This window comes from Tigriopus californicus, chromosome 4 (assembly GCF_007210705.1).
Source record: "Tigriopus californicus strain San Diego chromosome 4, Tcal_SD_v2.1, whole genome shotgun sequence".
Classification (NCBI taxonomy): domain Eukaryota; kingdom Metazoa; phylum Arthropoda; class Copepoda; order Harpacticoida; family Harpacticidae; genus Tigriopus; species Tigriopus californicus.
The window spans coordinates 9,995,602-10,020,604 of NC_081443.1; the positions used below are offsets into that span (position 1 = coordinate 9,995,602).

General features: G+C 40.5%; 1 protein-coding gene across 1 annotated transcript; it reads left to right on the forward strand.

The window, feature by feature from the left end:
- The first annotated feature begins 8,600 nt into the window (after positions 1-8,600).
- Positions 8,601-18,588, forward strand: LOC131878831 (protein timeless-like). Its single transcript, XM_059224961.1, has 16 exons — positions 8,601-9,447; positions 9,733-9,916; positions 9,983-10,239; positions 10,318-10,565; positions 10,688-10,974; positions 11,059-11,669; positions 11,866-12,216; positions 12,441-12,672; positions 12,818-12,990; positions 13,673-13,853; positions 13,921-14,193; positions 14,384-14,753; positions 16,065-16,310; positions 16,382-16,661; positions 16,744-17,114; positions 17,999-18,588. Exons 1-16 carry the CDS (start codon positions 9,197-9,199, stop codon positions 18,133-18,135), a joined length of 4,452 nt encoding a protein of 1,483 aa, XP_059080944.1. The 5' UTR covers positions 8,601-9,196; the 3' UTR covers positions 18,136-18,588.
- Positions 18,589-25,003: the final 6,415 nt, after the last annotated feature.

The window sequence follows — 25,003 nt, forward strand, 5'->3', positions numbered from 1 at the left end:
TAAGTAAAGGTTTCCTGACACATCACTTGCAAGGTCAAATAAAGTAGGTCATGTGGAGTGGAGCAAAAGGGAGCAAAATATGAAGCAAGCCTTGCTTTTTACAGGTGTTGCCCAAAGACAAATATTGCAACCAACTAACACCCCGACCAGACAAAAATTTCACCCAATAAAAATGAGTTTTCGCCGGAAAAGAAAATTGGGATGTGTTCGTGGTTTTTGAAACAAAATTAGCACGTCAATCTATGTCAATACATTTAGTATACTAAGGGTTTGTATTCCTCTTGGAAGTCCTAACTCGGTCGTTGTCCACATTTCGGTCTGTCCGTCCCTTGTTTCAGTGAATAGCTGCCATCGATTCCCATATGCTAGATGCTGTAAAAAAAATATGAGTTTCAGGCCTCGCAAGAAACATATGTTCATTCACTAATTTTCTTCATAAGGTAAAACAACTTTCAACAAAATAGCCAACAAACAAGTGATTCGTCTTCACAATTTTCGAGACTCCTCCCTCTTATCATCTGCTCCATAACATAATCTATGAACTGGACCTTTCCTTTGTTCGGCGGCACCGGCTGGAAAGAGCTTTATTTTAGTCAATCATTTTTTTGAACAAAATATGAATCGAATCCATTTATTGAATTTTTATCGCTTCATACAGATGCTCATCTAGTACTGTGATGGCACACATCATTATTCTCAAAGTGACTTACGTAAACGAAAATCGCCTGATATTTTCCACCCAACCTGTCGACCTCAAGAGGCAACGTTGCCAAAGAAGGATTACATTTTCTTTGGCAACGTTGCGACATACGTATGACACAAAGTACCGGACATTTCTACGATTGCCTTTCCATGCAACATCCTTGGAGACCAGACGAGGATGTATTGTGTGATCCATATGAAAATGAATGCTTTTAATGGATGATTGTAGTAGAAAAGTAGGATAACTTTCCAGCACACAGATATTAGGTCAGTCATTGGATTGCACATGTTTTGAAAACGTTGATCCAAGTTTTCAGACGTTAGGAAAACGAGGAACGTGGCGACTAGCATGTGAATGGAAAAACGCTCTCACACTTTGTATTCATTGCAACGTATGGCATAAATAACATGATGGATATTAATCGTTTTCAGACATTGAAAAGGAAGTTTATGATATATAACATTGTTAAATGAAAAAAAAAAAATAGCATTTTGATTAAGCAAAACTTAAACTCGGTTGATAGTCTTTGTTTGAACAAATATGCCCCATCTAAGAGTGTCGCTGTTATCATGAACATCATTAAATGCTGATTGAAATTTCGAAAGCATCAGTATGTGTGGTTTGCTTGGCTAAGACAGCACTTATTCAAGATTTGAAGCTCTAAAATATGGTTCATTTTTCGCTGAGGGACCATTTTTCCAAAATTTCAATGTCATGATTTAAAGGGGAATATCAAGGAAGTCCGTTCGGGACGCTTTTTAAACGATATTAGCCAATTCATTGAAGTTCAAGTTCTCTTTTGGGCATCAGCATATAACGGAAAGCATTTGTGGAAAAGAATTACGTTTATTATTGTTCTTGTAGTAGAGAGTGACGTATCAACTAAAAATATGAATAGAACCTATTGTTAGACTTTTACAATGATAAATATTTTTCCTATCAATCAATTGCAGTTGTTTGTTTCCAAAATATTCCAGGATTTTCCAACCAAAGGTATATCACTTCGCAGTGACTTGTCTTCATATCGCTTGCTCAATAGCACTATCAACCTTAAAGAACCTTTCGCCTGGTTACTTGTAATGAAGCACAACCATGTGCTTACCCTCGTGCCAAAAAATCCAATTATAATTGGAAATGTTTATTTTACCCGTTCATTACCTAACCCTTGCGCTCGGCAAGTCCTGCTGAAGTCCACGTTCCTCATCATGCAGGATCAACCCAAAGGCTCACATGTTAAACGCTCATGCAGGAATCAAACAGCAAGGGAACGAATGTGTCACAAAAATATTTTTTTTTGTAGATAAAAGTAGAACTAAATATCAAAAGAGTTACCTCATGGGTAATTGGGAGATAGGCAAGCAAAAAGTTAAAAGATGTATAATGTATGTTGTATAGGATACTCAAAAATACAGTGTGTAAGATAGAGTAAAGGCTGAAGGGAGGGGAAAAATCACAATTGTATTAAAAAAAAAACTCGTTGCTGTTAGCCGATTTGGTCACAAACGAGAAGGAAAAAGGAACGATTTACAAAGTAAAAGAGCATACTGACATCAAATCAATGTTGGCATAACAGAAATTACACGTCCAAAACAAATAGAAGGAACAAAAGAGGAAGTATTCATTAGGCCTAATCCGCGCGTACCACATTTTTAATGGTGTCTACTACGAAAAAAGTCAGTACATTTCTTGTGGAAGTCACTGACTCATTTTTAGTCCATGAAGGTCATAGTAAAGAACAGATTGCATCAAAACCTTGCCTACTTTTTCAAAGACTCAATTGCAATTGTAAATAACTGAAAAGAAACAATGAAATACTCTAAAATATTGTAATGTAAATGAACTCAAAATCCAAGCTTTTATTTGCTAATAAACCCATGAAGCATAAAATGAAACACAATGTCAACGGAGTTTTTATGGTTAAATGGACCACACTCTAGACTTTTGACAATCCAAAAATACCTAGGACCTTCAACAGATCTTCTCTGACGTCATCAGGCAGTTGATGAGTAAAGGGTCCAACATTTATAATTGTATTCCAACAACATTTTGGAGCAGACAAATGGTAGGAATATAGAATGAACAGCATTACCACGAAGAATGAAGTCTTGAGCTTAAAATAGCAATAAAGTACAGTTCCCATGACGTCAAAGGCCATGTGACCCCGTGGTGACATTTGCCTGGAAACCAAGGAAAAGCCTAGTAGTAGACCCTTGGTTAAGCATTGCTATGAGTTCCCCAGATACTACTCACGTTGATCATCAACGTGCATTGCATAATTGTGCTCGCTATCTGATTGGTCCATCCAGCATCCCAGTTCGTTTATTGGATAAAACAGTCACGTGATCAAAACACGAACATGGATCAGGTTCAAGGATTGTGCGAAGAGATAGTAAAGCCAAAGATGAAGTTCTTTTATCCAAGAACACCGTTTTCGGAGCAACACTTGTCTACCAACAAATGTCCTTACAAGTTGAGTCCGGTTAAAAATTAAGATGATTGGATTTAATCCATAAAATATGAATTTAAAACCTCAATATCAAAATTTAATGGCCCTGATCCGTCACATTTCAGGCCTCGAGTCCTACAGTTTGAGGAGAAGGTGACGCAAGACCAATCTGAAACTCTCATTGTGTCAGCGATTCAGAAGCAATTTTAGTGTTAAATAGAACGTTTTAATAGCCTAAACGAATTTTTTAAAAGACTCTCCATTGTGCAAGCCTTAGCTTCACATAATGATTTATCAAAGCTAATACTATCCCGTAAGAAAAACTCATTTTTTGTCCTTGCTTGGCCGTTTTGATTTGTGCTGGTGGGTCACTCCTAGAGAAGTCCCTCTGTCGGCGTTTCTGGCCTTGGCGTCGTCAATGTCATTGATTTGGAGTAGTTGGTCCAAGAACATTGGATTAAGCGGTCCATTAGGAAAGCTAAGAAGCTATTTCCTGCTGTACTTTGCTTCTCATTGTTGTTTGAATCTACACGAATAACTATCCTGTCATCATCATCGGGGCACATACGTGTCTATTGCAAAATTAAAATCATACTGGCTCAAACTTATAGTAACTGGACCAGTGTACGTTACCTCTAGAAGGAAATCGATTTTGGGGCACTCGTGTTTGTGCATGTGATCAAAGTATATGCCTTATACTGGCTCTTTTTGGCTTAGATAGGATGAACCTAGCGTTGAAATCAGACCTAATTCATCAAGTTGTCGATCATTTTTACATCAGAACTAAAAAGTGGAGTGGTGGGACTTTAGGGTTTGGATAGGTGCTATCAAAACTCAAGTGAACATCGACTTTATTTTTTTGAGGAACTGGTGTACTTCATTGGTGTTTGACTTGCTCAAGAGCATCAGAAGACATCCAATAAGGTAAGTTTAACTCAATTTACCGTAAGAATGTTCATGTCAGTGTTGGATCTAGTGGTACATGCTCAACAAGCGATGACATAAGTGTGAAACCAGGGTATTTGGGAAGGCAAATTGGGATGCTTAATCATTGAGGTCAAGAAGTAAACCGTGAACATACAGCCTCAGTTGTTCTGCATCCTGTTCCCAACGGCTAAATCATGGTAATTGATGTATCAAGGAAGACGGAGATGTGTACGTACTTCCCCGAGAGTCTTCAAAACTGGCAATATTCCAATCCGTTACCAATCCATTCCCATCTTAGGGTATGTATAGTTCTTGCAAAACAAGGCTTTTGTTAAAAATAGTACCATTAGATCATTGCAACAAATTTAGCATTTGAATAATGATATCCTCACGAAATAAGGTGTAATTAAACACATTTCAGATCCCACGTTGATAAAACATTGAGGTTTTTGGTCGGTTTTAGGTGTTGGGTAATTCTTAATACGTGAGGCAAAGACTCACGTGGAAATCAAGGTGCTAGGTTAAGCATAATACTCTAGTAGGAAAAAGTGAAAAAAGTAATATGAGAGGAGTTTTTTATATGCGCAGGTGTTGGAACTGTTTCACGCAGACCAGTTAAAAAAAGTGAAACGTAGTTTTGTGGCACAGTAGGCATTTTTTTAGTAGGTATTTAAAATGCTTTTCTATTCAGAAGGCTCTCCTTTACGAACTGACATCAATGGAAGTTTCTATAAATGCAGATCAATGTACACTGAATTTTACGTTGGTGAGCATAGAGTTTATAGACCTGTAAAATATTTCAAGTGAACTTCAGATGTAGAATTTGATGATAAAAAGCCTTGATCTAAGAGCAACTCATATTTTGCAAAGCAAAATGTGTCCTTTTCCAACTTCCCATTGTAAAAGCGATAGCAAATCATCCGTACAACAAAACGCTGAGTTCGTTTCGTCTTTATTTAAGCAACACGAGACATGGAAAAAGTGAGATACATCCGAGCCTCTGCCACCCACTTTAGCCGAGTAATCCCGCGCTTTAAGACTTTGCATTATAACTTTTATAAGTAGGCGAGCCTAAGAATTGTTCAGCAAGTCCTTCCTTTACATTGGTGAGGTTTGTTGAGACGCTTCAATTCTTTGCGTTGGGTTAATATTTCAAGGCTTTCAGCTCGCATTTGAGAGAGTACTTACAAGAAAGGGAAAACTTAGGATTTAAATTACGCTTATCACTTTGGACTAAAGTCCAACTTGTCTTACTTTACAATCACGAAAAATGATACCGTATAATGATCTTTCTGAGAGGTGTAACTTACTCAAGGTTCGTAATAATGACCATGTTTTGAGTGTTCCGCAGGCTTGTCACTTGAACATTGGAAAACTTACCCTCACAAAATATTCGATCGAGTACCTCTTTAATGCACTCTAATGATGTTCTTCTTAAGATGCGGATAGGCCTCACCTGATTCCTATGGGAAATGAGCCTCCTAAATACAGAAGCCCTTGAGCACAATCTGTAGTTGGGGCATTGGCCGCCAATACTGTTATGAAACATTTCGTCCAGACCTCGTGGCTCCTAACGTGATAAATATCAGCAAATTCTTGGGAATTCACTCTTATGAAAGTGCTGCGTCGGCATTCAACGAGAACAAACGTTAAGCGATTCCCTTGCTCTGTTTGGGTAAAACTTGCGCTCAAGTTGAATATACGTGACAATGGCCGGATCTTTGTGGTTCATGTCACGTATTCAAAGAGTTCCTAAAGAATATGGGTCCTTTCAGCGGCCTTACAAACAGGTTCATTTCACGCAACCTCTGTGCTATTGGGTGGTTTCTTGCTTAATGGGAATAACATCTCAGCAAAGTTGCTCTTACGAATGTTAATTCGTAAGAATTCTCTGAAGAATTCACTGAAGAATTCACCCTCAGTAGAAGAACTTGAAGAAATCAGCTTTTTTACATAGATTCTTGTTGGAATGAAAACCAAATTTCTTAAGGTAACTTAGCTTCGGAGTAGATATTTTGAAATAAATTTAAAAAAGCACCAATATAACAATTGCCAAGTTGCTCCTTTCACAAAAATACGAGCGGAGAAAGACATCAAAGCGCTAATTTTTTGTAGCATGATCATCATGGCACACACCATTTGGACCATAAGTAAAAGGCATTTGCAGCGGTTAGAAAAGTGGTAAATAAAACAGCAAGTTAAAAAGTCCACTCTAGTGTCACTCTGTGATTTTGCGGACACTTGAAATCAAGCTATGAACACCGATATCCGAGGGAGAAAGATACAATCGCTGATTTGACGGAAACAATCCCGGTGCTCAAACAATCAGTCTGTTTCAGTAGTAGCAATTGTATGATTTACCTGGACTGTTGTGAACAATATATTTGATTGGGAGTTTTGTGAAGAAAGCCTCCTGATTTTGGTTGATGAATTTTTATGTTCAAACCACCTTGACGTTCCTGATTGAGGATGTCAATTGGAACTACGAATACCATGTTAGCCCTAAAATGTGCTCTGAATATGATCAAAAAAGCTTTTCAAACTGGTGGACGAGGTATAAAGCGGACCATGTGTGCCAAATTTTTCTTTGGGGTAAGATCATATATTGAGGATATGACCAACAAGGTTGTCTTCTTGATTTTTGCGATGACGTTGTCACAATCGGAACCATTCATCATTGTCTATTGTATACCGCAATAAGTCAGAGGGTCAGATGCTTTTATCTTTTTCTTCAGTAAATTCATTGCTTCTCCATAATAAGCAATCCTTTTCGTCCAGAGGGCAAAGGAACCGTGGGAAAAGAAAAGGTCATTCTTAATAAGTTCTAAGAACACTCTTCAGAAGTATTAAGTGACTTCATTAAAAGGTCAGATAAATTCGAACTTCATTCAAAGGTGGCGTGTCAAAGCATTTGGGTCTGAGAACGGATTTCCTTTGGCGGTAAAAGTTACGGAGGCAAGTTGTTAGTGATGTACTCAACGTTTAGCACCCGTAAAAATAGAGGGCTTTCACGTCTATGATCTGCATAAGATTGGTTTTTTGATATGTGCACGGAACGGCAATTCCTTCGAAAGAAAACCTGAAAGCTATGGTAAAACATGTTTTCCGACAATTCAACTTTATCACCAATTCAAACATCATTTTTCGGCACAAACAAAAAACTTCTCCTCCTCTAATTTCCTAATTTATCAAGTACCGACTTGTGTTACGAAAATTTCTTCTGAAACGAGAATTAGAGTTTTAGTAAACTGCAATCCTTTTTAACGGCACTTCTATTCAAATAACCAAACGATGGAACCTATTTTCCGACGTTGTAATTCAGCAGTTATTGTCGTCCAACCTTTTAGTGATTGTCGGTGTTCGTTCTTCCAGGCACTTTAGATTGCAATACCTTGATAAAGGCACGAAGTTATCATCTCACGTGACTGGAAAGATTGGATGAGAGGTGCCTTCCGAACCACGTTTCCTTCTGCTCCTAATTGCAAAATAGATCTGGGAATTCTCAGTTGTATAATTAAGATACTCTTTACTTTTCCCATGGTTACCCGCAAATACCCAGATGGTTCCAATCTTTGACGATACCTTTGTAAGAAGACCAGCTACATTGAAGAGCTGAATCCTTTCTTTTATACTTCAGTGATCTGAACAAGAAAGCAACTGAAAATGAGGTCAAATTTGTGAATGCTTGCCCAAAATCGAACTGAAGATCTTCTTAGTTTTACAACTTGACAGATTCGTTGCCGTGTACTGGATTACAGTTGGCGTGTAGGTATTAGAGCACCAATTCATGGGTGGTTGCTGAGCAAGTATCCTTCTTAAGTTGAAGTCAGGAGAGCACATGGCGCCTCCTCCTCCACCTCCTTGTCCTTTTCCTCTGTACTAGTAACCATCAGCGTCTCTTGGACTTGCCTGCCTCTTGACTAGTGTCCTCGGAGGACGATTACCCAGAGTTTCTTCCCCACACTCTCCAAGGAGTCGATCACGGACGAGAGAGCGGTCAGGGATGTCGTTAGAGTTCAAACTTTTTAATCATTTCCGTTCGATGCTTTTGCATTAGTCGTACGTATTTCGTCAGTAGATGAACTAGGGAGATTTACGAGTTCCAGTCATAGTGTTTAATCGGCCTTTTGATTGTTGAAGTGAGAAAAACCCTTTTGCTATTCTTCAGAGCGAGTGGTTGTTAGCGTCGAATAGTCGCTATGTCGTCTAGTGCTAGGGGTCAAAACAAAAGGGAACGGGACAAGAGGACGTCTTCGGGCTTGAAAAAGAGCCCACCTCCTCCCGGTGCTCCGTCCCCGTCCCCCAGGACAAAAAAGACAAAGTGCAAAAGTTCAAATGCCATCCCCACGCAAAAGAATAAATTTCAGAATAGTAATGAGCCTTCGTCTCCGTCAGCGGGCCTTTGTATAGAGGACGACCTCGAGGACATCTTGTTGAGCATGTTCACTGTGACCATCATGATGCGTCGCCATCGTATTTCCAATGTTCTTAGAAAGATCTTGCCTTCTTTTCCCCCACAGACCTCAGAAGAGGATTCTCCAACAGGCCCCAGATGCCATATTCCCGATCCTCCTGGATCGACCCAATCCCTCACAGAGACTACTAATTCAGAAGTGACACCCCCTAGAGATTGTGATCCCGCCGAAGAAAGTGTTGAACACAACGACACAGATACTAAAGAGACCTCTTTGATTGTTGAAGGGAGTGACGATTACGACGAGGACGACGACGAGGAAGAAGACGAACTTCGCAATCAAATAGAGCATTCGCAAGAGATCCAAGACGACGAGGAGGACGAGTCTGATCACTTGGTCAAAGAGGACGACTCCAATCTTGATCCCGAGACTGAAGCCGACCAAAGCTGTAATAGTGGGAGTCACAATCACTCCAAAAGCCCCTTACTTTCTGAGGAAGATCTTTATATCGAGGAAGGAGTTCGAAGCCTTCTGTGTGAAGTGATCTTTGAAGAAAGCGGTGAGGAACTCAGACTCGAAGAAGAGGAAGAGCTCAAGGAAGAAGAGGAACGTAGACAAGACCACGAAGAAGAGGACGAAGAAGAGGAGGAAGTAGAAGAAGAGGACGAGGAGGAAGAAGAGGACGACGAAGAAGACGAGGACGACATGGATTGGATGTACTTCAACCCCGACGCTGCCACCTTCAACTCACTTGGATGCTATGTCGGTGAGAAGTACAAGGTGGCAGCCAATGCCAGGGATACCTTGGTCCTCATGACCAAAAAATTGAAGGAAGAAGATCCTATCCTGAGAACCTTCCGTCGAGCACTTGGTCACAATCAAGTGATTCAAAAAGATTTGGCACCTATCCTGGTGGAAACTACCAATGATCGTAACACCTTTGGAGCTGCCATCAGGTAAGAGAACATTTCAGTTCTTAGCATTTTGTTCTCGTTTAGCATGGTGCGTAAGGCTGTGAAAACAAACTATCCTTTGTGCTCTCAGAAGCTTTCAAATTCAACGTTCTCTCGGGGTATCAGTTAGAAGTTACGGCTTGATTACGTTCATGTCATGCTCATTTTCGAGCTCTAAACAACAATCTGGTGTTCTGTGGCTTTGGTTAATTTAGCACCGCTAGCACGCAGAAAAAAATGTTTCTAGACCCCATAGTCCGTGTTCTAATTGGAGCTTTTATCCTTTAGGTTTCTGAACAATTACTTAACCCCGGTGGAATGTTTGTTGAGCTTAGATGATCTTTCCAAAACTGAAGAAGGGCAACAAACTGTCTTCGAACTAAACCAACATCTCTCTGAGGCAAAGAATGTGTTTCTTGACCATCAGATCACAAAAAATGTGCTCGATTTCATGACCAAGGAACTGCAAAAGGTATATACAAGTAACTCAAATAAGAATGCATTGGGGAGATTTCAACTGACCATTTATTCCTATCAGATTCAAGAGTTGACCGTCAAATCAGCGAGTGAGGAGGATATTGCCATTGCCAGTCAAAGGAGTATCAATGATTGTCTCATTTTGCTTCGTAATGTATTGCATATCCCTGACGACACTCCAAGTGGAAGTTCATCACCAAGCTCTACCTCTTCAAATCAAAAAACCACCCGACAAAGTCAGATCTTGTGGAACCTTTTTTCAGCCAATCTTGACGCAGTGGTCATGAAAATTATTGGACACAAGAAGCTTAAGAACTGGTAATGTCTACTGATTCATTTGCTCGAGCAACGAAAGAAGGGTTTGGCAATGAAAAGTGTTCTCCTTTCAAATTTCAGGTGTACAATTTTGACCCAAGTGATTGCGCTCATTTACAAAGACCAACATGTATACAATCTGCAGCGACTTTTGGGCCAATGGCTTGAAACAGAGATCTCAGAAAGCTCCGAAGATAACGAGTCAAATACGTCTCCGCAGGATCAAAACGGATCTTGCTCGTCACCAGTTTTGACATCCGCCGAAACGGATGATTCTTCCGACGGAGCTCTCAACGGAAGACATGGGAACTCCGACAAAGAAGGATCATGTAAGTGGACGGCACTCTACAGCCTTGTAAAATGCAAAAGTCAACCATTCCATGAGTTCAGCACTATGCCTGAACCTTCATATTGTGCCGTGTTGAGTTCAATGATATCATTCTTCTCATAGGTCAAGCTGATGCTTCTTCGTGCACTGATTCAGGTCATGAGACAAAGGTCGATGATCGATCCAACTCTACAAAATCTCCTCCTGGATCCACCAAATATTCCGACGAGGACACGACTTCAGCTAGACCCGCGGGTAATAAAACATCTTGTCCCAAGTCGGGAGGAAGTGGCACCATCAACAAGAACAAAAACAAGGCTAGCCCTTCCGGTTCCTCTGGGAATCAGCAACGCCAAAAACAAGAGCCCATGGAATGTTCTTCGTCAGAGGGTGGTTCCTCAGGAAAAGAGGTAAAGATCATCAGGATAAGCTCCCCTATCCTGCAAATAGCAAGGGTGAGCCTGAAATCTATGCTCTTTTTACCATATTTCCAGCCCCCTTACAAGAGGATCGCAGTGGAACAAGGGAAGTCGGGAAACTCTTTCTCGCACTCCCCTCATCAAAAGAACGGAAAGAACTCTGGTAATCCAGCCAAAGGTGACCAAGGTCAAAGCAATGTCAAATCACATGGAGGAAACAACAGTACTGAGTTGACAACTCCAGTCTCAGGGAATGGAAATTGTTGTTCCACTCAACAGAACCATAAACGGAAAGCCTCGTCGGTTCTCACGTCCAGTGATGATGGCTCTGTGTGTTCCAATCGTAAGGATCGGGACAAGATGTTTAAGAATTCCACAAACGTGCAACAATCCAAAAAGAAATCGCAAAAGATTTCAACTGAAACCACCAACGTCGAATCTAAACCCGAAATGGTTGACAGTGGAAAGAACTCGAGCAGCACCTCAAGCACTGGCTCCAAAAATAATGACAATGGCGAGAAGGATCAATCCTCCTCGTCGGCCGAGTCAAATTCCGACAAAGCCCGCCCTTGTTCGATGAGATCTGAAGGCATGTCAGACTATGGCTACGTGTCTCAAAGGAACATGGAAACCCAAGAAAATGGATCGTCCACCTCCTCTAATGACGACGACAACGAGCGAAAAAGGTATGTTCCCGGGGCTCTTAGTGAGATAAATGAAATGATTTTCCAAGTCATCCTATGGCGACACTTCAAAGTATCGCAGAGCCGTTGCTTCCGTCGAGTAGTCAGTCAACCCCCTCAAACCAGGAGTTAGTCGACATGGTTGGAAGGATTTCAACCTTACACAATCCCGTGCCTTAAGAAGGTGTTCTTATTACAGGAAAGTGAAACCTCACACCAACCTCCAGAAGCCTCGTCCTCAAAAGCCAAACATTTCACCGGCCGAGAAACGAGAGCTTCGTAGACAAAAGCTTATCAATAGGGCGAAAACCGAGCGGATGAAGGTCAAATCCTTGGTCCATCACATCCCGACCGAGGACGATGTGGCTGATTTGTTGAAGGAATTCACGGTGGATTTCCTTCTCAAAGGCTACTCCACACTCGTGGATGAACTCCGAAAGCAACTTCTGAATGATTTCAACGCTCAAATGGACAAATCGCATTTCTTGTGGCTTGTCACCTATTTCTTAAAATTCGCCTCCCAACTGGAGGTCGGATTTGAACTCATTGGGTAAGACTTCATTCCTCGATGTGTGATCTTAAAATTTTGAAGCCATATCCTGTTGAGGAAGAGTGTCCGGCTTAAACTAGTCATCTATTAAAAGGCCAAGTGACCACTTAAGCACAGGATATGTGCCCTCACTCAAACAAGTCTTTTTTAAAGAGAGAGGGAGAGCCAGCCAATGAATGATGGTTGAGATTCACGTTTCAGTTCGTTTTTTCCCACCATTTCAGACCTGTGTTATCAGTGCCGACCATCTCCTATCTCACCTATGAAGGGGTCAGATTTTATGAGGAACTCGAGTTAGCTTGTCGAATGAAGACAATCGACCTTAGACCGCATCTTCGCCGCATGCATTTGGTCATCACAGCCATTCATGAGTTCATCCAAACTCTGGAGAACTACTCCAACTTCAAGCATTTCTCTCAACAAGACCAAGAGTCTTGCATCAAAATCCAGCTTTGCGTAAGTTTTCTGTCCTTCAAATATCTGTAAATCACCTCATTTGAGTGTTATGTGAGCCTGGAACCACACTTTTCAAGAGATGATCCTCAATCAAGGCCAAATAGTCTGAAGCAGTCATATATAAGTATGGTTTTCTTCTTTGCAGTGCTTACGAGTTACAGAGCTCCGTCAATTGTTCGTCCTCCTCATTAGACGATTCAATCCGAATGTCCAATCCTTGCAGTATTTACACGATCTTGTCAGCGCTAATCACTCGCTTCTAGTGATGATGGAGAAAGTCAATTTGGATGAGGATTTCATGACCAACCACCTGCAACAGTGAGTTCTGCTTGAACCTAATTCTCGAAATTATCTTAACCAGCTGAAATGGCGCGGTCAAACGAAACAACAGTGTTGCCATTTGAGCATGTGGTCAGTGTACCTTGAGCAAAGCTTTTTCTGAAGCCCCAAATGGAAACTGATTCTAAAGGAACGGTCTAACTGGTTTCTGTGGGGTCAGAAGACATCTTGATGAGCTAAAATTATGAATTTGAAAGAATGGTTAGCGCATTGAAGCTCGAGTTGGAAGTGTTTTAGCTAGACTCGTCGTGTTTCTCGTAGGATGAATCACATCCGTAAAACTAGCTCATTTCCGTCACTTCATCAATCCCACCGGACATTATTTTGGTTCTGTTATGTACAACCTTTGTAGACAATCGCAACTTTCGAGTGGTTTCCTGTACACCTGTTTGAGTGGCACATTGAAATCGTGTTTGCTCTCTTGCTTTCTCGCTCGCTCGTTCTCTGTGTCTAACCATCTCTGTCTTCGGAGTTGGTTATGCTCAATGTTCCTCTGAGCTGTTATTTGATCCATCCGGTTGGTCAAATACATCTTTTCTCTAACGATTTCGTCTATTAGAGCCATGGAACTCATTAGACCCTTGAAATGAGAATCACTTTGAACTTGTGCGCACATTTTGGAAACATTATGTGAAAGGACCATGAATATATTTTTTTCAAGGTTTGCTTCTGTTGAAGTCATGCGACAATACGGACTGCTCTTGGAGAATTTCTACACCAACACGGATGTTATCAATGACGCGATTTTTACCATGATGCATCACATCTCGGGTGACTTGAACGCCCCCGAGGCGCTTTATGTGCCCCAAATTCTTAAATCATTCTCGGATATCTGGGAACAGGTATGTTCAAAGTCTTTTTGTTCTGCAAAGTATTCATTTGAAAATGGGACATTCTTTACCTCCACAGGAAACCGATATCTGTGAGGATTGGTCAGATCTCATCGAGTATGTCATTCAAAAGTTCATTACAACCATGGGCACAAAACCCCATGCGTGTGCTTCGAACCTTTTGGACTCGTTAGACCCGAATTCGGACGCCTTGGACGAGAACGGCTTCTCGAAGAACCAATTAGATAACCTGTATTGGTATTTCTCCCAGTGCGAGAACACCGAAGACCCTGTGGGAGGGATCATCGAGATGTACAAAGCATCTTATTCTGTCACCAAAACTCGTGTCTCGGTAAGTCCACTTTGAACTCTCCAACCAAAACGTGAGGATGAAGCTCATTTCCTCTAAATCTGAGTCCTTTTCATATTTGCCACCGGACGCAACCTTCCTCTGAGACTACTCATGCATATTTAAAGCTTCCTCTTGACTTGTTCACATCCACCCGAGTACGTTGTCAAAATGGCTGAATTTTTCATTCCAGGTCATTCATGCGCTACTTTCACAAGGGATCATCACTCACGCTCAATACATGGGACTTATGTACATGAAGTCCATCCTTTCATGTAAACCTTACCATGAAGGATCGGTGGTAGCTGAAGCTGGATCCGAACACTCCGATTCTGAGCGACACGATATTGATATCGGAGAACATTCCGACCATGATAACAAAGGGCACGGAAATGACCAAGTGGATGTCCTGAAAGAGCTACTGAAGAAACAAGGCAAAGGATACCTACTTCAGTGGCTTCAAGGTCTACTAATCGACGTGTGTCGTGTCAAACTAAACTCCAGCACCCAAACCAATCCCTATGAAGAGGAGGTTCTTGAACCCATCCCCTTTCATTTCAATAGTAAGTGATTGGATTATGTTCTCTTACCCTTTTTTAGTGGCAAAGGAACTTCTTTAAATGGAGGAAGGTTTTGAGCTTTTCCTAATATCTTCGTGTTTAGTTGCTTCTATTATAACTTTGCTTGCCGATGAACACAGCTTCAATTTGAACGAAGATGCGTTTTTTTAAAAGAAATCATTACCAAAAGAGATGATCAAAACGTTTGGTGTGTCTATTAGAATAGGCGAGCGGTCTTTTTAATAAGTAATCAGGAAACTCAACATATATATCCTGCCTTACCTGTTTAAGGTCATCAATATCTTTTCGTAACCCTATTTACACTTACGTGTTTCGTGGAGATGGAAGTTTGTCGGGAAATCAACTCTCAAAATGAGAGAAATCCCTTCTCACAATCTTTTAGCTTAAAGACCTAATGTCTCTCCAAAAAGCTCTCCATGAAAAGCGCTCTTTGGCAACTCTAATTTTGAAGTGAAGTAGAAAGCAAATGACCTGGGTTTCAAGAGTAAAAATGGGGACAAATGAACGTGCCAACCTGTGTAGCAAATTTAGATTGAAATTGTCATTCAATCCAATTTACTGCATTGTTTGAGCAAACGGTCCTCTGATATTGAGTCAGAATAGAAGCGCGGTTTCAGAACTACACACAAAACGGCATTTTCTTTTCAAGTTTTGTAACACAACTAATTGGAAAATTCAGTTTGATCACTGTGAAAGCTAGCAGTATTTTTTGCTCCGCGCAACACCCAAAATTAAGGTGCTGTATATCATTTTGTATTGCTTTTCCTTCACGTTAAAAGCCAAATGACAAATTAACTCGAATAAAAAAGAGGCAATTTAATTCATGACCAGAAAAACAATCTACTTGCCCATTTTACGACATCTTCAGATCCGGAAGTAATGAATATAAAAAGTCATGAATGGACCTACTTACAGAATTTCATAAGAAGCTTCAAATTTGGTTTTATGGCAGAACGTCAAATTGAACAGAAATGGACTTCATAATCGCTTTAACTAGATTCTTCAATATTTGAAGTTCTGCGAAAAAAGGCAATCCAAGCCAAACCTCTCATTCAGAGTCTGTTTCCAGAGTTATCTTTTCACAGTCTACACGTGACTTCTTATCCTTTGGCAGATCAACTCTGCCAGCCGCTCAATGACTAATATAAACGCCGCCATCGATACTGTTCAGAATTGCCCTTATTAATATTATTTGCTGATCGTTTCCTATTCAGTCAGTTTGCGAACCCTCAAAATATTTGATATCACTATATGCCATGCCACAAAATCTCATGATTTTTCCTCATTATCCAGACGTGAACCAATCCATTCCCGTGGTTCCTTGGAATAAACAACAAGAGTCTGGCCTCCAAACAGAGACCTTCATCTTGCTTCTTCACAAACTTGGGTTTCACCTTGCGGCCGATGTGGGCAAATCGTTTCCTCGAATTCCACACTTCTGGCCCGCTGAACACATTCTCAACTTGGCCTCCAAACTTGGTCATTTACGCATCGAGGACATGAGCACCGAAATGAGTGCGCTCCTGGCCCTCACCTCAGGTATGTTTCCCTAAAAACCTCCGTAAGTGACTGAATCAATTGTAAAACAATGTGGTTTGTCTCTTTTTCAGAAGCGGAGAAGGAGGACTTGGCTGAGTGTGCATCACCCCTTGCCGTAACTTCATATAATAGTCCCATAACTAGAATGGACACCAGCGACACGAATGCCTCATCTCCAAGAGCAGTGAGCACTGGTCACCCATCCCCGTTTTCACCCGAAATCCCACGGAAGAGCAATAGCGTCAAGTGTGAAGCGATTGCTGAAGAAAATCCTGAGGAATCTGAATCTCCGCCACTCACGCTTTTTTCCCCAGTCACAACTACGAAAGATTCCTTGGATACATTTTCAATGTGAGTTTCCTGCCTTGAGACCCCGAATCAATTGAATTTTTTTGAATGAATTGCAAGTAACCCTTACGATGATTCCTTTTAGGCCCACACCTACCTACTCTTGGCTTCAAATGGCCATGTTGTCAAAGAACCTACAGAAGGCCTCGTTGGCTTTGAACGCTAGTACAGTCGCATCCAGTACACAAGCTTCTTCCACCTCTGGTCACGAGTTCAAATCCCTACCTACCGCACCGCTCAGGCCCTTGTCAGCTTCATCTGCTTCGAAACCAATAACTGTGACGACACGTTCCACCTTTGTGGTCCCTTCCACGGGCTTCAACGAAGGGTCCTCTCGCACTTGGTCAGGGAACAGTCCCAGCCGTCCCAGATCGGCCGAGGTCCCTACCATTCTCTCCGAGGCTGGGAATCGTGGCTCAGCCACGCCAGATCCGTCTGTTATGATGACTCTAATGAGTGAGTATTTCAGACGATTCTAAGACCTTTTCGTAGGGGCCTTTTCCGTTGCCTTGAATGAGGAACTACAGGATGCGTAGATCAGGAGAGCACTAGAGTAGGATTGTATCACATCCTTTGATGAACTGAAAGGCATGTTAGTGAAACTCGTGCCTCATAGAACTCGAGCTCTTGTTTACCCGGGAACGGTGGCAGAACAAGTTGAAGAAATAATGACCGGAAGGATTGTCTCACCGTTCTCACGATTATGGTCTTTGTGGCACACGGGGACCATTTAACGGTCGTCTTTTTCTGTCTTTCTCCCTTTACTCAGAATGGTGATTCACGACATGTTACTCACTAGAAACTGGGGAATGTCCTTCAAAAGCATACCTCATCTGATTAACAAGACAACTACGTACATGAGTGAGAAAGTAGCTCTTACTCATGGACAACAGAACTATCTTTCTGGTTGTGATAGAGGGAGGGTGGCCAAAGGAGGTATTGGGGGTGATTCTAGAAAAAAGACTAATGACGCTAATATGGATCTTGCTTTTCAGTCACCTAACTTTGAAAGGTCTCAAGACCATATTAATTCCAGAAAACAGTCTGCGTTTCACGCCTACAAGATTATGCGAAGCCAAGTTTCTTGAGCAGCTGACGCACTAATCCGCACCAGTTTCCCGTCGACACAAACCAAATTATAAGCTGGAAATGTGGCACGTGATCTTTTTCTGTCGATGGTAGCTGCAGTTCTCTCACACCCACCAATTGAGCAAAAAAATGAAATGCTCGCCTGGATTTGGGATACGGACTGGTTTTCCTTTTGTACTGAACTCCCCGCTGTGTTCATGCAAAATCTGTCTGAGGCGCAAGTTTGTAATGCTTGACATCTATTTTTTCAGATCAGTCCATCAATAACACATTGAATCGAATGCAAATGCCCGAGGGCGAGGACTATGGGGGCGTGCCCAGCGATGACGCTCTCATGAAAAGCTCAAGTTCTAGGGACAATCTCCAATGGAACGCGAGTGAAAGTTAATGAAACGAGGAGTGGTGATCCACCCACTCGACTAAACCAAAAAAACACTCTTAAGAAAACCAAGATATAAGATTGAGTAGATATTCCATCCTTTTTTGACTTGGAAAAGAGTGAACCCTTTCAAAACAGCTATATGCTTTTGGTGCGTCCAACAGAACAGTTTCATTAATATCATAACGATTTCATGACAAAAGCGATAGGTAGTCGTTGATGTTCCATATCTATGTGTTTTTATTCTCCCTTTGAAATGTGATGGTGGCCCAACTTTTACAGTACACGGACTAATCAAGCAATCACGCCCTCTCCTTTCAGTTTGTATGCCTATTAATGGATTTTGACATCCTTTTTCAATGCGTATCATATATTCTTTGTCGACTCCTGAAACATTTCTCGTTATCCATTTGTTTGAGTTATTACCCTAACGGAAATAAATCATTCGTTGAATCTCGAAAACCGGGCTGCGTACAATTTTGCGTTTTGCAGACATACCTCCAAAAATGAAGATATCTTCGCCAAACCTTGATTTCCAAATGGAGGACAACACGTGTAGCTATCCCAGACTAGTAACCTTGGAAGCTAAACCACGCTGTTTCCACTAAAAGACCAATGTATTAAGAAAGGGTTCAAATTCCTTGAAAAAGATTTCAAGTTCTTCCTTGACGTGACCTTTTAGCTTCATTGGCCTATCTGGTACATGTGTTATATAATACTAAACCCCACACGTGTGCAACATTTCTGGCAAAAGCCACGGTTAACAATTTGAAACTCTTATAAACTGGTCCTAGGTTGGAATCGACCATGTTCCCATTAAGATCGTCTATTCTCACATTGTGATTATTTAAACAATAACTCGACACTTTGCAATCGACAAACTCTTCTGAGTTTGAATCCGATTTTCCTTAGTTTGAGAATTTCAGAATTAAGTCACTTTGTCACTTAAGTCACACTCTTGTTCTTTCTTATTTGTGGATAAATGCTTTTGTGATCCATCTTTTTCTGTTTGTAAATTGTTTGGGTTTGAAACGGCAAGCATTCTACGACATTGAATTTTTTGTTTAAGAAATGACGTAAAAGAGGAATCTAATGTCCCGCATATGAATTGTCAATGATACCAAATGGTTACTCAAAACCGCGTTCAGCTCTCATGCCTTGCATTCAGTACATATTGTATGTATATGAGATGGGTGTGCGTAACCATTGGCTACAATTTTATATTGTAACTTTCAATAGGCATAACTTTTCATTGAAACACTCAGAAGAAACTGCCATGTTTTGTTAACAAACCAAAATAAGTTGATTTTCAGAAATGCTACGATGAGAAATCACGTTTGGCAAGGGTAAAATCATCTGACAATAGGGTGGTGGATCTATCTCCTATCTTGTGACCATGTCCAGGTCTATTTTGAACGTTGGTGAGCTCCATGGCATTCCAAGTAGACCAAACCTGAACCATTTGGGCTTCAATGTCTGCGGGCTTTGGTAATCAATTAAGTGAGCCACCAATCACAAGAGTATTACCCACCTTAAAGTCTTTGTGGCTTCCAGCGTAAGCGTTCATGGCCATTTTGCCAAGTGGGACTTTTGAGACTATGACCCAGGATGAGGATGAGAGGCAATTAAACGGCAAATTCTGTCTGGCGTTTCATCAAGAGTTATTATGACTTTCAAAATCTGGCAGACATTGTTTTCGCTCACCCGGTATGAAATTGTAAGTTGTCCCTTGCGAATCTTGCTTGGTAATTTCAATATTTAGCCTTTGCCCAAAAACGAGAATAAATTTGCATCCATAGGGTGGCCATTCAGCGCATGGCTCCAACTGCGAATTTAGAACCAATGTCAGGTATCAAAATGCAAAATGTAGTTGTGCTTAACTCATAAATCATAAAGAAGAGAATACAGAATGCGCACAAACGGAATATTACAATCTATCAAATAATTCAAAGATACCGTGGTTCAAATGTCCTTTCATGTTTTGACAGAAATACGCAATCACATCATGGCATTTTTCTTGATTGTATAATCATACGAAATAACTTCTTTTTTTTGAGATTCTACCACAAACCAAAAATATCATGCCTAAAAAAGTGAAAGACAAAAATTTTCAAAAACCCATTCATTGAAAATTAGGAGCACACTTAGCTACCACTACAGTAGAAAAAAATCAGTAAATGATCTATCAAATTGCTTCTGAGTCGTGTGGGTTTCAAAAAAGTCGTAAGTGCAATTAAGTTAGTTTAAAATTGATGTTTTGCATTAAAGGCTAAAACGCTCGAACTCTGGCGGGTAGGTGAACCTCCACATGGTGAATTTTGATGTTGGGGAATTCGTTGTTGGTGTTCACTACGGCGGTGTTCTAAATGGCGGACTTTCTGATGGGGGAGGGAGTTCATTGTTGGCTAATGTGGAAGTTTGCAACGGCGTAGATAACTGTTTAGCGAAAACCAATGGCCATTTAGTGTTTTTCCAGATGATGAATATGAAAGGGCAAGGCCAAAAACTGTCAGTGAGAAAGTGCAGTTATAAATTGCAATTGACATATCTCAATGACACTGTTTCAAATGTAATTAACTGCAATTCCGATTACTCACGGTTCAAAGGCAATAAATTTCAATTATGATTGCATAAAATGTGATTGTAATCGCAATTGCGTCACAAGTGTACCACAAATAAAGTGAAGGCGAAATTGTCGAAAAAATGTGTACAATATATAGGTCGAACAAGTCCAAAGAAGGTCGAACAATATATCTGTCCATAACTCTTTCATTGGATTGGTAGGGAGTATGCCTTGGTCCATATTTGCAAGCAGATAGAAGTTGTGCTCAAGCTAATCGAAAAAGAGGTAACTTCTGTTTTCCGGTGGGGAAATGGCCTTTCCGGATTGCCATTCGAAAACGTGCACGTGTTCTTTTCTCAGACAAAACAGTTCATAATATTCGGTTCTAAAGGCACATGTAATCACGTTAATCCTTTGCATACGAGTGTTCGGTGTTGTTAACTTATTTGAGATTTAAACACTTTTTCAAATACACAATGGGTAACATGTGTGCACTGATTTTTTTTTGGCATCATTTGCATCATGACAAGGGATAAGCAAAAAAAAGATCATACGTACCATGGCTTGTTTAAATAAAATAAATTCAGGCAACCTAGAAACGCTTAAAATGCCAATAAAGTTGAAGGAATTTAATAAGAGTTCGATTACACGTAGACGATGTTTAGAAAGGCAACAGTTTTCTTAATCAGTCTTAATCATGGCTTGAACCACGCGATAACTTGGACAGATTATGTGATCTTCGTTTATGAAAGCCGTTTTTCATGAGCATATGAGAGAGCTCTCGTATTGGGAGAGGCTAGAAAGGTCCTAACCCAGGTTTTAAAGTGTGTTTTGCAAGCATCCTCAAGCCCTCGCGAATCCGTCTTAGTTAGAGCAATAGGTTTCCTACGCAGCACGAAATATGGTTTAAGTCTACACTTCAGAGGGCGCTTTGTGAGTTAGTCTTAACCAAATGTAAGGAGAATTGGGCCGATACCTCTTTATTAAATTATAATAGGTTTGAGTCGAGTTTGGCCATTTCACAGACATCTAGAGATCTGGACTGCGAACGGAAGCCAAAAATTCATATCTCCTTAACCGTTCATCTTATGCAAAATAATCACTTGGTACGACCACAAGATCTTGTTGAATAGATGAACTGGGCCAAATTTGAGCCCAAACCTATGCTTAGGGAAGTCAAGAGATACGTCCAAAGTTATGTAGTAAACACTACTTAAAATTCGAACTTTTGGCCACCTCTTGGTCAGCTACATAAGCTTTTGACTACATAACTTTGAAACGATCCACTTTACAAATGCAGAATATAAAATTGACCTACCGTTAATTGAAGAGATCTACGTTTCTTACGTATTTTATTGCTTTAATACGAAAAGTGGCTCAGAGTGGCTATGACCAAGAGCAAGCTGATTTGGCGGGAAGCTCGTTCGCAGTCCATATTTCTAGAAGTTTGTGACTAATTCTATCAAAATCTAATGTTTAGTTGGTGACCCAGAGGTGAGTTGTTTACACGCTCATACCGATCCGAGTTAAGGGTCAGACATTACCCAGAATAAGCATCCCCTCACCACTTTACCGACTGAGTGTATTTTCATACCCATTAACATCTAAGCCCCTAACTCTGAGGTACGAAATTTAAAAAATAGGCCTCATGTCTCATAAGCCAGTTTTTTAAAGTTCGTATCTCGGAGTTAAGGGGCTTAGACACTAACCGGTATGAAACTATTCTCGCCAAGGAGGTGAGCGAATGCCAATTTTGGGCATGAAGTTCTGGGTAACGTCAAAGCTTTAACTCAGAGGTACGAGCGTTTAAAGAACTCGTCTCTGGTCACACAATGTCCGGAAAAGAAATCGTGTTCATAGCATGTAACAAGTAGTTTATATAGTAATCAACAGCGACAAATCATTATTTCGTTTGGGCTGTCTGACGTTGGAAACAAGGCTACTTATGAAGTCCACCTCTCTTCTTTCACGTGATTCTCGGTTGTTCAATTTGCTTTCCTCAAATATTCATAGAGAACTGTTTTGGCAGCTTTCTCCACCAAATTATGCAACAGTTAGGACAAGAAATAATTGAAAACGTGTGTAAATTTCACATAGGATAATTTCAAGATTAATACCTTTTGCCAATTCCGGGATATTTTGCCACTTGATATGAAAGTTTTCTATTGGTTTTCTATCATTGGTTCGAACTCCATAGCCTGAATAGGTGATCTCGCCAATGGCTGCTTTGATATAACACCTTTTGCCAAGCTGCATTTTCTTAAGCTTCATGTTTAGAAAATAAACAGCTATTTCCTATGCTGTCATTGATTGTTAAGCATGCCTAGTTCAACATGACCCCAAATAAGCCTTTGTAAGCAAGGAAATCCACTCAAACCCTAACATTTTTAAGATAGTTCAACATGAGATTTTTTCTCCGAAGGCGGGATTTGAACCCACGCCCTCTGGGGAAGCATGTCGTGCCCCTATCAGGTACATTAGACCACTCAGCTACCATAGTTCCTTAAACTACCAGGATTTAACACTATAATTTCCGCTCTATTTCCAGCAACTTGGTTACAGAGGAACAAATCTCATGACAGTTCTCAAATACCTACGGTGGCATTTCAAGTTTCGCAAGTACATTACAAGCTCACTTCTTTCATGCACCCACACTTTTTTTCGTTTTCTTTTACTGACAGAGATGTCCTGGATTAAACATGCCAATTCTAATTGTGGAAAGTATTTTCAGTGTTGTTGGTGCCCTGTAAAGGACCATGCCAAAGTGTTCTTTTTATTGCGGACTTCTTTACCGATACTGGTATCGGAATCCCCAGCACTTCAAAACAAATACATAATCATTTATTTACATTTATATAATATCTGATCTACCTGTGAATTAGAGTTGGCAGATCCCTTGAATACAGGGTTGATCAGGAATTTTAGTCAAAAGTTTGTGTAAGTCTGACTTGAAAGATGCTACCAGATCAACAAGGCCTACGTATTCCCTACGAATATTTGAAGGAAGCAAATTAAACAATGAAGAAGCCCGAGAAAGAAGAGGGTTGGATTTCATTGTTCTAACTAGCTTGGATTCTCGAAGGCTTGAAGGTGCTTTCAAAACGCACGTTAAGCCTCTACGGTCACTACAATTGACCCTAAATCCTGGGTTGGGACATAGCTCATGGATGCTTTTGAAGACGTACAGTATCAGATACCTTTCGTACCTTCTCTGAACACTGTACAGTCCAACTTGTTAGTCTCTCTTAAAGCTCTCTCATTCCGGTGATGTTCCTAGTGAAAAAGTTTCATCTTCGACCTTTTGCAAACCAGTTGTAGTAATCAGAGCCCAAATAGATGAAGAATATTCAAGATGTGGCTGAACAATCGACTTGTACAGAGTTAGCATCGTGACACTAGCTAAGTACTTACACGTGCGATACATCCAACCACACATTTGAAAAGCTTTACCCATCTTCAACTGGATATGCTGATCGAACTTTCCATTTTCTTGGAGGACCACAACTAGATCTTTCATAGATGAGGACTGCTCAATACCTTAACCTCCATTATCTACGAGAAAGGAGTCGAGGGCTTGAAGCTACCCTCAAGACGCACTTCCAAGGTCACAACAATTTAATTTCCTTTAGGACAACAACATCATTTTTTCAACAAATAAGAATTTTTGAAAGAGCAAAATATTGGGAACTTTCATTATCGAAATCTTAGATGGACCTTTGTGTAGCAACGATTGCAATGTAACATCCCAAAATCTAGAAGACCCTTAGTCTCCCTCGAATTAGTAAACAAAAAACATCGTTGAAACTAACAGGATAAAGTTTAAAGCATAACCTTGGAAGCGTTTGTAAGAACACTTTTTACAATTTCGTGCGATTATTTAGAGAGACCTTTAACTAGAGGAGTGGACATCAGCGGAGCTAGGCCGATTTTTCTTTTTGTCACAGCTCTTTGACCAAGTCATAAATGGAAACAGGCAGCAAGGTACTGGTATTTGAGACCTAACTGCACATCTTTTATCATATCCATAATTACCTATTCTTAAAACTCTAGACCTTTTACTACATAAGCCAGACCTCTTTCGATATTTTCATTAAAAGGAATATAACTCGAAATTTTGTCGTAAAAACCTCTATTTTTTCTTTTAAATGGCTTTTTCTTAATGTATGGTAGTATCCCTTGTGACTTTTGGGGAGCTGAAATGTTGTTTTCACAAAGTGGCTTAGCTTCGCCGACTGCCATGTCCAATCCTCCAGTTAAAGGTATCCATGGATTATTTAAGTTCGACCAAATAACATGAAATTATGACCTTTGAAA

Bases quoted from the DNA above. Each gene is read 5' to 3' on its own strand.
- LOC131878831 (XM_059224961.1), top strand. From the start codon at position 9,197: ATGGATTGGATGTACTTCAACCCCGACGCTGCCACCTTCAACTCACTT. The intron at 9,917-9,982 runs GTATATACAAGT...TATTCCTATCAG, and splicing joins TGACCAAGGAACTGCAAAAG to ATTCAAGAGTTGACCGTCAA. The intron at 16,662-16,743 runs GTGAGTTTCCTG...GATTCCTTTTAG, and splicing joins TCCTTGGATACATTTTCAAT to GCCCACACCTACCTACTCTT.